Source organism: Rhinatrema bivittatum, chromosome 3 (assembly GCF_901001135.1).
Source record: "Rhinatrema bivittatum chromosome 3, aRhiBiv1.1, whole genome shotgun sequence".
In the NCBI taxonomy this organism is placed as follows: domain Eukaryota; kingdom Metazoa; phylum Chordata; class Amphibia; order Gymnophiona; family Rhinatrematidae; genus Rhinatrema; species Rhinatrema bivittatum.
In genome coordinates this window covers 6461539-6473609 of record NC_042617.1, presented here as the reverse complement: position 1 = coordinate 6473609, position 12071 = coordinate 6461539, and the positions used below count along the sequence as shown (strand labels likewise).

Here is a 12071-nt window from a genome sequence, read left to right as displayed (position 1 = left end):
ACCTACATTCCGCAGTAGCGCTGAATTCCCCCAGGAGTACCTCTTGTAGCTGGTGTTGGGACATGGCCGCTATACGGAGTGTTTGAGCCTCCAAGGCGGCCAGGGAGCCACCTGCGCCATCTATCGGCTGGGGAACATGCGCGAGCACTGACGGACAACACTACCAAGCCCGATATATTATAGCGCCATCTATCGGAGGGCTGGGGAACATGAGCGAGCACTGACGGACACACTACCAAGCCCGATATATTATAGCGCCATCTATCGGCGGGCTGGGGAACATGAGCGAGCACTGACGGACAACACTACCAAGCCCGATATCTTATGGATTGCAGAGGGCTAGGCAGGTGCTTAGTGCGCTACAACTGGATACTATATCCTTACAATTAATGCTGGTAAGACTAGAACATTTTGAATGGGGCAATAAGGCCAGTCGGCTATTGGCCAGGAAGTTGAAACGCCAGATAGCAAAGAACCAAATAACAAGGGTGAGGGATAAAGATGGCACGTTGCTCTCATCGGCCGATGATATACAGCACAGGTTTCAACAGTTTTATTGGGATTTATATAAAGCGGATCCTGACATACAGTGGGAAGGGATTGAGACCTACCTAAACCAAGTGACACTCCCCCAAATATCGGAGGTTGAAAAGTTCTTTGAAAAAGAAATCTCTCAAGGGGAAATCCTGCAGGTGATTAAAGAGCTTAATAAAAATAAGTCTCCGGGGCTCGATGGACTTACTGGCCTTTTTTTTTTTTTTTTTTAAAAAGATTCGCTAACCATTTAGCCCCTCCCATAATGGAAATTTTAATTACTTAAGACAGAGCAAATCTCTTTCTCCCGGGTCCAATATAGCAGGGATTACTATCCTGGTCAAGCCTGGGCGTAATCCCATGGAATGCGGGTCATATAGACCTATATCCCTGATCAATATAGACTTGAAAATTTTAGCCAAAATTTTGGCTAATCGTTTAAACAGGGTAATGGTAAAACTGATACACCCGGATCAGGCTGGGTTTATCCCAGATAGAAAGGCTGCAGACAACGTCCGCAAGATACTAGACCTTCTCTGGTGGGCCAAGAGGCAACAGCTCTCTGCGGTGCTCTTATCCGTGGACACGGAGAAAGCCTTCGACATGGTGCATTGGCCTTATTTGTTTCAAACATTAGAAAAAAATGCAGGCACGTGTCAAGATCAATGAGGCATATTCTGACCCCTTCCCAATTCAGGGAGGCACGAGACAGGGATGCCCACTATCGCCACTGCTGTTTGCACTTTTTCCTAGAGCCCTTTGCCATTAAGATTCTCAATCAGTCCTCAGTCACTGGAATTCAGGTCTGGGTCACGGATAAGATGTCACTCTTTGCGGATGACATCCTGTTTACCTTGTCACAGCCACAAAAATCTCTGACTGGAGTAGTGGAATTGTTAACAAATTTTAGCTCAGTCTCTGGCTTCCTCCTAAATCTAGAAAAGTCTGAGGTCTTATATCTGTCCCGTCAGTTCAAGTAGCTTCTTTGCAACAACAGTACCCCTTTTAAGTGGGCAACCCTGAAAATAAATACCTGGGCATTTTAATTAGTTGTCACCTTGAAGACCTGTTTGGATTGAATTACACTCCTTTAGTGTCCAAGGTCTTCAAGGATTTGGAGAACTGGGCAAAATTTTCGTTGGCATGGACGAGACGAATAGCTTCTATAAAAATTAATGTCCTTCCCAAATTTAATTATTTATTTCAGTCACTGCCAATACACATCCCTACTGCTCTTTTGAAATGCTGGCAGAAACGGCTATTTGCATTTATTTGGAAACTGAAGCCACCTAGGGTTGCGAGGAGTGTGATGTACAGACAAATTACGAGGTGGGTTATGAGTGCCCCAGTTGAGTTGGTACTATGCTGCCACCCAGTTGAGTGCCATCCTTTCTTGGAATAAACCAGGAGAGCAAACAAAGCTGGGTTTCTATAGAACAAACAATTCTGGGAGACATGCCCATACAGGCCCTCAACATGGCAACCCCAAGACACGTGGATAGGGCGGGAAAACATTCCTCCATTCCTTCAAACTACCCTCCGCACTTGGAAGCAATGGCGACATGCTCTTGTGGGAAACAGGAAATACTTTTTAAGTTCGTTTCTGTATCATAATGCAAAATTTCCGCCGGGGAAGGATTCTCCCTTCTTTAGGGATTGGAAAAATCAAGGAATAACATCCCTTGAGAAGATATGGGGACCCGAAGGGCTCATGTCACTACAACATCTAAGACAGATATACCATCTACAGTGCCATGTTCTGAAATCACCAAGGTGGCACATCTGGGCGATGGGATCACTTCCCTGGGCATAGAGGGTCCCGGAATGTTGAGGTCCTCTGGTGGAGCCTGTGGCCGTATTATAGGAGGCCCCGGTTGCATGTGGACGAAGGTATGCAGACCTTTGAAGAATTCCACCCAGGAGATAGATGCTGGGTCTAGACTAAGGGGCGCCATGTCCCTGGTGAGCCCTGTTTGAGGGGGGGTACCGCTGTGCAATGCTAGGTCCGGCGTACTGTTCGAGAGGCTGGAACCCGGTACCGGCTGGGGAGGGCCATGAGTTGGATCCCCTAGGGCCTCTTCGAACTGTATACACAGGGCCGTGGCCTCCTCATGCTGTGCAGCTCTAATATGGCATGCTGGGCAAAGGCCCTGAGCCTTGAGTTTCTTTTCCGGTGTTGCCATGGCTTGTGCGCTTTGGTGCGAAGTTGTGCAAGTAGGTTTGGTGCGTGCTCAGGGAGATGTGCGCACAGGTCGAAGTTATGCGCCCAGCACAGTAAGCGTGTGGCTATGCGCGTCACTTGTGCACACGGTACTTGGGCGCGCGACGTTGTGCACACAAGGTATTTGTGCACACAAGGTATTTGTGCACACAAGGTATTTGTGCGCACGGATCGGAACGGCGGACAACAGAGCGAAATGGTGACGGCGACCACGCAGACAATATGGAAACCACCTCGGAGGGTCTCCACGTGGGAGGACCCTCGGATCTGACCGGGGTCTATAGCCCTGCTAGGGCAGATCAATCCGGTGGCACTGGTCCCGGCTGGCGACCTGTGCGGCTCCTCGAGCTTCGGAGACCGAAGACTTTTAAATAGATTTCTACCTTACCTTACCTCGGCGCTTCCGGTCTCGTTCCGGGTGGTCTCTGGCTGCGGGGGGAGAGGGAAAATACCTTCACCGCCGCGCTCGAGGTTGAACCCACTGCCTCTCAGCCTCACCCGATGTCAGGGGCTAGGTGCCCACCGAGGGTCGGCCGCCGGACAGAGGCTTACCTCCGAGGGATCACGGAAATCACCTCGGGAATTCTCAACTGGGGGATGGACCCAATGGGTGTCACCGCAAGAGAGCGGGGCTCGTCTGTAGAGATAAGATTTCTTCTTAATTTGGTTTTCTTTGGTAAAATTACTCTAACGCTGTGCGAGCATGCATAGAGTCCCTAACTGCTATGGAGACGGAAAATATTGAAGAGCTGCACTTCCTGCAGGGCTTTATGTACTAGGGCTGACGACAGATTGAAATCTGATCCATCTCCAACTGCTATCAGGAGTACAACTATACCCATTGGTCCTGAGTCCATCTGCTACACGCTAGGAAAACAGAGGAACTTTAACTGCAGGAATTTCTGACTGCATCATTTTATTTTTTCAATCTAATTAAGGGGAAAAAGGGGCCAAGGGATTATAAATTCCATACCTTATATCTTGCCACAGATACAGTTTTTGAAGTCATTCACTGTACCCTTTTCCTTCTGACCTGACATTTTGAAGAGGCAAGGCCTTGAGAAAAAAATATACTCTTTTTTTTTAGCATTGAAAAATGCTGTTGTGTAAACTCAGACAAAAATTGACTGAGGAAGCTCACAAGGCAATGTTCGTGCAGGAACTCCCACACATGCTCAATAGAGCTCAAAGTTCTACTACCTGGGAGAGAAGTCCATTCAATGCCGCCAAATAACATTATCCACACAAAATGGCTAATTCAGATTACTTATCAACAGAAAAAGGCATGACCCAAACAAATTACAATTATAAATTTAATAAAAAAACTCAAGTAAAAAAAAAACACTGTCTGGATCATGGGGATTAAGCATTTTTCTGGGTTCTAAGAAACAAAAGTTTGTAAACCACTGACCCAGACCAGAATACTCATGGTATGAAATGTATACACCCCCTCAGTCGTGTCATTGACATACTAGCAACAGAAAATAAGAAAGGTCCTGTTCACAGCTTAACTCTTACACCCAAATGAAAAAAGCCAGCTTCTCATTACATCTGGAGACACTACCCCCAAGACCAGATAGCGGGAAGCAGCTTTGGTTTTCAGTTGCCTCTCTCTCAATCACTTCCCATTAAACTGTGTACCAGGAATGGTGGGAAACTCTCTTGCTTTAATCCAGCAAAGCAGCAACATCTCGCCTCCCCTTTAAAGAAAACTGTTCAAAACACTGCAAAACCTCTCTACTGGAAATGTGTGGTATCTACATCACTACACACAAGAAAGCAATAAGCAATTGGGAATGAAGGGGAGCACATGATGACTAAACACGCTGTAAAATCTGAGATTTCAATGGTCTCTGAACCTACAACACCAAAAGATATACCCCAAGATCCAAACTGATGGGAAATGAGAAATTACTTCTTACCTGATAATTTCCTTTTCTTTAGGACAGTCAGATGAATCCAGAACAAGTGGGCTATGCACTTCTACCAGCAGATGGAGACGGAGCAAACTAACTTCACAGTATAAATACCCCTGCAGTGACCTCAGCCTGCCAGTATTCTCTTTAAAAGCAACTGTGGACAGACTAGCAAAAGTTGATTAAAATCAGATTAACATTTCAATACTCAGCCAAAAGGCAACATTGAGCTCAGACAAGAATGTAACACTAGTCTAGGAACCGAAGTAACACTTACCAGTAATCCCTATAATACGTAGCCATGGAGGACCAGAATACAACCTTTCGGCAGCCAAGGGAGGGAAGCTGCCCGCGGTCCAGTCAAAACCGCACGTGCAAAGGCTGTGTCCTTCTGAACCTGCACATCCAAAAGATAATACCTGGAAAAAGAGTAACAAGGACCACGCCACAGCTCGGCAAATGTCAATGGGAGTCAACAATTTCATTTCCGCCCATGACACTGCATGAGCTCTAGTGGAATGAGCCCTGACCTGCATCAGCATATGCAGCTGTGACTACCTCCTTAATCCAGTGAGCTGTGGTAGCCCGCGAGGACAACTCTCCCTGCCTAGTACTGCCATGAAGAACAGGCAATCCGTCTTCCATAAAGGCTTAGTAATCTCCAGATATGGGACAATATGTCTCTTGACATCCAAGGGTCGCAATAGACGATACTCCAACATTTTTCTCTTTGTCCAGAGAGGGCAGGGAGATGGACTGATTTAAGTGGACATCAGTGACCACCTTCAATAGAAAAGAAGGAACAGTACACAGCTATACCGCCTCTGGAGTCACCCGGAGGAATGGCTCCCAGCAAAACAAGGCCTGCAGCTTGGAAACCCTACGTGCAGAACAAATTGCCGCAAGAAACAGTTTTCAAGGTCAGTAACTGCAAGGTCAGGTTATGCATCAGTCTAAACGTAGGGCCCACTAAGAAATCCAATACCAAATTTAGACTCCATAAAGGCACCGGAAACTGCAAAGAACAAAGATGATGTTTCACTCATTTCAGGAAACAGGCCACATCAGGATGAGCCGACAGGGATCCACCATTCACCTGACCTCTGAAACAGGCAAGAGCCGCTACTTGTACTTTTAAGGAATTAACTAAAGGATGTGTTCATATGTTCTCTGTGCAGATATACAGTGCTCCACAGTTTATTCTTGCCAACATCCAGCCCTTGAAGAAGGAGCCTAGCCGCTCCGAAATGTCTAGATGTCGGCTGCATAAGATTGGCCAGACCTCACTTACCTTAACAGCAGCACAAGATAAGTGATACAATTGGATGTAAAAGGCTTTACTTTGGCCAGGTTTAATTCAAGCATAAGAGCAGTACTCTCACCATTGAACGTGGACAGTAATCAGCATAAGAGACAAGAGATTCAGTTACCTAATGATTTATGAAGCCTAATGTCATGGCTCACAGACACGATAGCTATATTACCAATAGCATCGTATGAAGGTATACTTGATCTCACACAGAATTTCCTTGTATAACAGGTCATATATTCACCTTGATTGTGTTTCATGTTATATACTTTGGGTATTTATATTAAGCCTTTATTCAAGTCATTCTGCAAAAATTTCAAAATGATTGGAATCTTGACTGAACAAAGAAGTGTACCTCAATATTCATACCAAGCCTCAAACGCTCGCCATACATAAGCCAAGGAAGTGGAGCACTTTTTAGCCCTTAGCAAGGTGGAAATCACTGCTGCAGAGTATCCATGTTTCAGCAAGCGAGTCCTTTCAAAGGCCATATGTAAGACAAAATAGAGTCAGATCTTCATGAAGAATAAGATCCTGATGCAACAGATCCCTGTGCGCTGGAAGCCGAAGGAGTGATTACGCCAGGAGCCACCACAGATCCACATACCCCGGTCTCCTGGGCCAATCTGGCGCGACCAAGAGCACCAACCCTCCGTGGCGCTCGATCCTTCGGACTAATCTGCCCAACATGTTTTCCGGCCACTCCTGCACCAAAGCATCTATCCCCAGCAATTTCGGATCTCTCCTGTGACTGAAGAATCACGGATTTTTCACACGTGAGAAGTAGCTAGCAGGTCTAGAAACGGGAAACCCCCAGCAATCCAGAATCAGCTGAAACGCCTAGTTTGATAGCACCCATTCTCCTGGGTCCAGACTTTCCCTGCTGGGAAAGTTTGCTCTTACATTGTCTTTTCCTGCAATATGCAAGGCTGAAATCATCTGGAGATGTAGTTCGGCCCATTCCATAAGTTGATCTATCTCCTGCGACACTTGCTGGCTCTTGGTTCCACCTTGCCGATTTACGTAAGCCACAGTAGTTGCATTGTCCGACATTATCCAGACCAGTCAACCCAACCCTGCAGCCTGTTGTCGAACTGCAAACATGCAAGCCGGACTGCCCTGGCTTCCGAATGATTGATGTTCTAGAAAGACACTTCTGCATCCCAGTGCCCTTGTGCTGTCAACTCCTGACAGTGAACTCCTCAATCATAGAGACTCACATTCAGTGATACTAGGGAAATTCCTTTCCTTAGATGATCTGGCTGTAGCCCACACTGCAGTGGAGAGGAGACCTCCATCGGCAGATGGAGTTGAATCGAATAGTCCAGAGACTCTGGGTTCCAATGAGACAATGGAGTGCTGAAGAGGGCACATATGTGCTCTCGCCCACGGTAGCACTTCCAGGGTTGCCAACATTAAACCAAAGACCTGCTGGTAGGACCATGCAGTCGGGCACAGAGGTTTATCAATAGACATAGCTGTGCCATCAACTTCTGAATACAAGATTCTGGCAGGAAAACCTTGCTCTGCTTAGTGTCGAACCAAACCCCAAGGTATTCCAATGACTGAGCAGGCTGAAGACTGTTCAGGTTCACAACCCAGCTGAGCTCCTGCAACAGTGAGATCACCTTGCAGGTCCCACCAGGCGGTTCTCCTTCAGCAACTTGGCTCGAATCATCCAGTTTTCCAAATATGGGTGTACTATGATCCCATCCTCTCTCAACTCTGCCGCAACACCATTACCTTGGAAAAGGTCCTGGGAGTGGTGGCCAGACCAAAAGGCAGAGTACGAACTGCAAACTGCAGAAAATGCTGATGCTCTAGTCGAATGGCTCAGCATTTTTAAGGTCTGGAAAATCAGAGCTGGCAGTTCATCTCTATGGAAGAACTGTAGCATTGTCCTATACAGTTCTAATCCTGGAGAAATTTCTCCCTCCTTAAGAGTCAGGATCGACATTATCCGTGCCATTTGGTTCTCTATTGGGAAGTCCCACTGCCACTCTAGGAGAACTCCTGCGCTTACCAATAGGTCCAGGCAAGGTTTGCATGTACGACTCTGACCTGGGAGCATTGGACAGGGCTGAGGACTGCACCTGTAGAAATGATTGCAATCCCTGGAAAAATTCTACCCATGAAAATGTACAAGTATCCAGACCAGAAGGTACCTGAGGCGTACTCACCGAGCTGCCTTCCCCTGCTGAAGAACCAGTAAGGGGAATTCCAAAATCAGGCACCCCACCTGAAAATTCTTTACTCAGACATACATCTGGCTGGGAAGAACCAGACACAGTGAAATCAGAGGAAGATAATTCTCCCTGAGCCTCCAAACTGCTGGCACAAGTCAACAGGCACTCCTGGTTGAAATGCGTGAATATGACAGTCAGTGCAAAGAGAAAAGCGCTTAGGTTTCTTAGGTATAGGCACCATTAGACCGGCAGCGCACTGTTCGCAACAGGAAGCGTGTGTCTAGCTTTTTTTTTTTTGGGTGTCCAAAAATTAGGCATCCAGCCTAGGTGTCCTACACCTAGGCTCTCAAGACTTAGGCGTCTCTAGGATAGGCACCATAAAAAATTAAGCTCACAGCAACTCTCAACTAGTGCACACAGGTAAGCGGATGGCCACTTAAAAGTGCTGCTTAACTTGGATGCAGAGACTACCAAACCTGCCTAAGCGTCCAAAAACTGGACACACAACTAGATGCACACGCCCAACCGACAATCCTGTAGAGAGAAGCCTAAAGAAAGTGAGTGAAATGCCAATGAGGCCCACCATGTGGCGCGCAACAAAAAAACATCAGAGTGGGACCTAGCCTACAGAGGCTGCTCAAGTCCCTCAACCTCTCACTGAGTGGGACAAACATTGAAACAGCACACCGAGCAAAGAGACTGAGGAAAGGAGGAAGCTCTACAGCAAAAACCCCCCCTTCTTCTCTGTATCTCTCTATTTTTTTTTAAACTTACCTGAGCTCAGCCTTACCTGGCTGAATACAGAGATGGTCTCCAGCTGCGGGGGGAGAGGGCATTTACCATCACCACCACGCTCGGCTTCCAGCACCTGCTGCCTTTCATCTGCTTAACAGCTAAGTCCACGCCGGCTGAAAAACCAGCTACCGGACCAAGGCACTCATATGAGGGACAATGGAAATCACCTCAGGAATTCTCAACTGGGGGAGGGACCTTTTGGTATCACTGCAGGACAGCAGGGCAAATGTATTTTCCTTATTTCTCCTTTTTGTAAAATTGAAGCAATCCCTAGCAGGGAGATGCACGTCCATCTGCTGGAGACGGAGAATACTGGCAGGCTGATGTCACTGCAGGGGAACATTTTCTGTGACGTTAGTTTGCTCCATCTCCATCTGCACTTGTTCTGGACTCATCTGATTGGACGCTAAGAAAGCGCCACAGTAACATGAGTACAACTAAGCATGACAGAATATGCTACATAAGAAACAGAATCAGAAAGCTTAAGCAATACATAACAGAGAAAAGTCACGGAGGGTCAGGCATTTCCCTGTATCACTCCTTAGCCTATCCACTGTCAGTGCAGAGTGGGATCTCTTCCTTACATTGCCCCATGTTACTTCCTCACCCATCCACTGTCAGTACAGAGAGCTCTCCCCATTCCACCAGCTCTGTGTCATGCCTCATCCCATTCACTAGCAGTATCTGCCCCTTGTACGGACTTCTGTTACTCCAGTGCAGCGAGAATTCATAACTGCATGGTCTTGTGTTCCTTAACTAATCCATTAACAGGTCAATTTATGCCTCAGTTTGTAATTCTATAAGGTTTTTATACTTGGAAGTGGACTATAAATCAGACCCTCAAGAGTACCAAGAAGTCCCATTTAAAAACACTAGTTGCACAGCCAGTGTTTAAGATGTTCTACATCTGGTATCTTAAAAACTCTGAATCCTCCCTCTCTCTCCTCCCCAGCCTAACATTTCCTCCAGTGTCTCCAGGTCAAAAATTTAAGCAAGCGAGAGGAAGGGGCAGATGCCTGGAGAACAGCAGGACATGTATTCTTTATCCTAGCTCTTACCTGTCCTGGTCATTCAGGCTGTCCGATGAGCTGTGGAGATACTGGTCATTGCCCCTGGATCTCCGTGAGTTCTGGTCTGTGTCAGTGTGGAGACTCGGAGGAGAACATCTCTGGAAAGGGAGGAAAATAGAGAAAAGTAAGCCAGAAGGCTTCCTCCACAAAGCTGTGTTTCTTTCTTTATTTAAAAGATTTGGAGCCCGCTCATTTACAAAACTCCGCAGTTAAAAAACTTGGATACAGCTTAAGCTGTATCCAAGTTTTCTCTCCCCCTGTTCTATGTAAGACAACTTTGTCACTGTTTTTTATGGTTGCAATGTAAACCGGAGTGATAATTAACTCTGTTATTTGAACTTCGGTATAGAAAAGTTATAAATAAATAAATAAATAAATAAATGTTACATTCACAATATGTGGTCAAAACTACCAAAACAATAGACAAACATAACTAATGATCACCAGCAAAAAGGTTACCAGATGAAAAGCTGCACTCCTAGGGGTTAACTGAGAAAGCATTAAGTTATTTATGGCTAATTTTCTAACACGCCATTTAAAATGAAGGGGTGGGTAGAGTCTCTTCAAGAAGCAGCAGCAAAACATGTGGTTGCTCACGGCACTGTGCGCCTCCTGAGATGAGCGCATTTGCTGGACATATTAATATTTGACAGAAAGCAAGAGCAGACTACAGAGAGAGCAAGCGGGCACTTAGACAACTCCATCAAAACCTAAATGAAAGCGGTGAAACCATAGTCAATGTCTTTTCTATTAGGGGGTGAGGATGGGAACCTTGTACAGCCAATATCTGCTCCAAATTCAGCATCGTTACAGCCACTTTATTCAATTCTACCAAATAAGGAATAGTGGGGCAGTACTAAGCACCGTGGGAAAGCTGTCTGCCATGCCACTGATACACTGCTGGGAAAGATGGAAAGACAGATACATACTTGGCTTTAAGCTCTATGGAGAAGGAACTCACTATATCTGTATAGTGCTGGGTAGAGATGACTGTCTGCTGCCAGCTGTAGTTATGGCCTGTGTCAAGAAAACCTGTTCTGGAAAGGCCAGGAAAGGAGTAGTAGATAAAGATAGGGAAGGATGTTCATCCCCACTGCCTCTCTACATCTAGTGCTTTCCTATTAACACACTAACCAGCAGCATCTTCTGCAAGGCAATTCAACTACTGGACAGGACAGGCAACACTCCCTGTCACTCATGGGTCACATGTAAGATCCTAGCAGTTAGGGATATGAACTTCTATTCCACAAGCAGAAACACCTCTAGTTTCACATCCTGTTCCTTTGGATACCACCTTGCCCAGGGTGGATCTTGTGGATCTTAGATCCTCTGTGTCATCCTTGAAGAGCTTCAGAACTTTAATTGTATCTATGTCATATGCAATTCACGTCTATCCCAGCTTCCAGATATGTTCCAATTTAGTCAGCGAAGTGACAGCATTTGGATATCTGGCCATGTTCAGTGGCCATCAGTTAGGTGGATAACTACTTATCCAACTAAGTGGTTAGCTGGCTAAGTGGTGGGTGGGAAGAGCTACAAAGGTTAAGAGTGTAAAACAGGCAAGGACATTGTTAAAAAATACAATCTTAGAAGCGCAATCCAGATGTATTCCATGCATTAAGAAAGGTGGAAGGAAGGTGAAACGATTATCAGCATGGTTAAATGGTGAGGTGAAAGAGGCTATTTTAGCCAAAAATCATCCTTCAAAACTTGGAAGAGGAATCCATCCGAAGAAATTAGGAAAAAGCAAGTATTGGCAAGTTAAATGTAAGACATCGATAAGACACACTAAGAGAGAATTTGAAATGATGTTAGCTATAGAGGCAAAAACTCAAAATCTTTAAAAAATATATCCAAAGCAGGAAGCCTGCGAGGGAGTCAGTTAGATCGTTAGATGATCGAGGGGTTAAAGGGGCACTTAGGGAAGGGTAAAGGTCATCGTGGAATAACTAAATGAATTCTTTGCTTCGATGTTTACTGAGGAGGATGCTGGGGAAATACCCATTCCAGCGACGGTTTTCAAGGGTGACAATTCAGGTG

At 45.9% G+C, this 12071-nt stretch overlaps 1 protein-coding gene across 2 annotated transcripts in view; it reads right to left on the bottom strand.

Annotated features, from left to right (window-relative positions):
• The window catches only part of ZNF318 (zinc finger protein 318), a 110768-nt gene that overhangs the window by 59305 nt on the left and 39392 nt on the right, over nt 1-12071 (bottom strand). For both annotated transcript variants that reach the window (XM_029592860.1, XM_029592862.1), the window contains exon 2: nt 10020-10129. In XM_029592860.1, coding sequence (XP_029448720.1) covers nt 10020-10129 — 110 coding nt within the window. The remainder of the gene's footprint in view (nt 1-10019; nt 10130-12071) is intronic.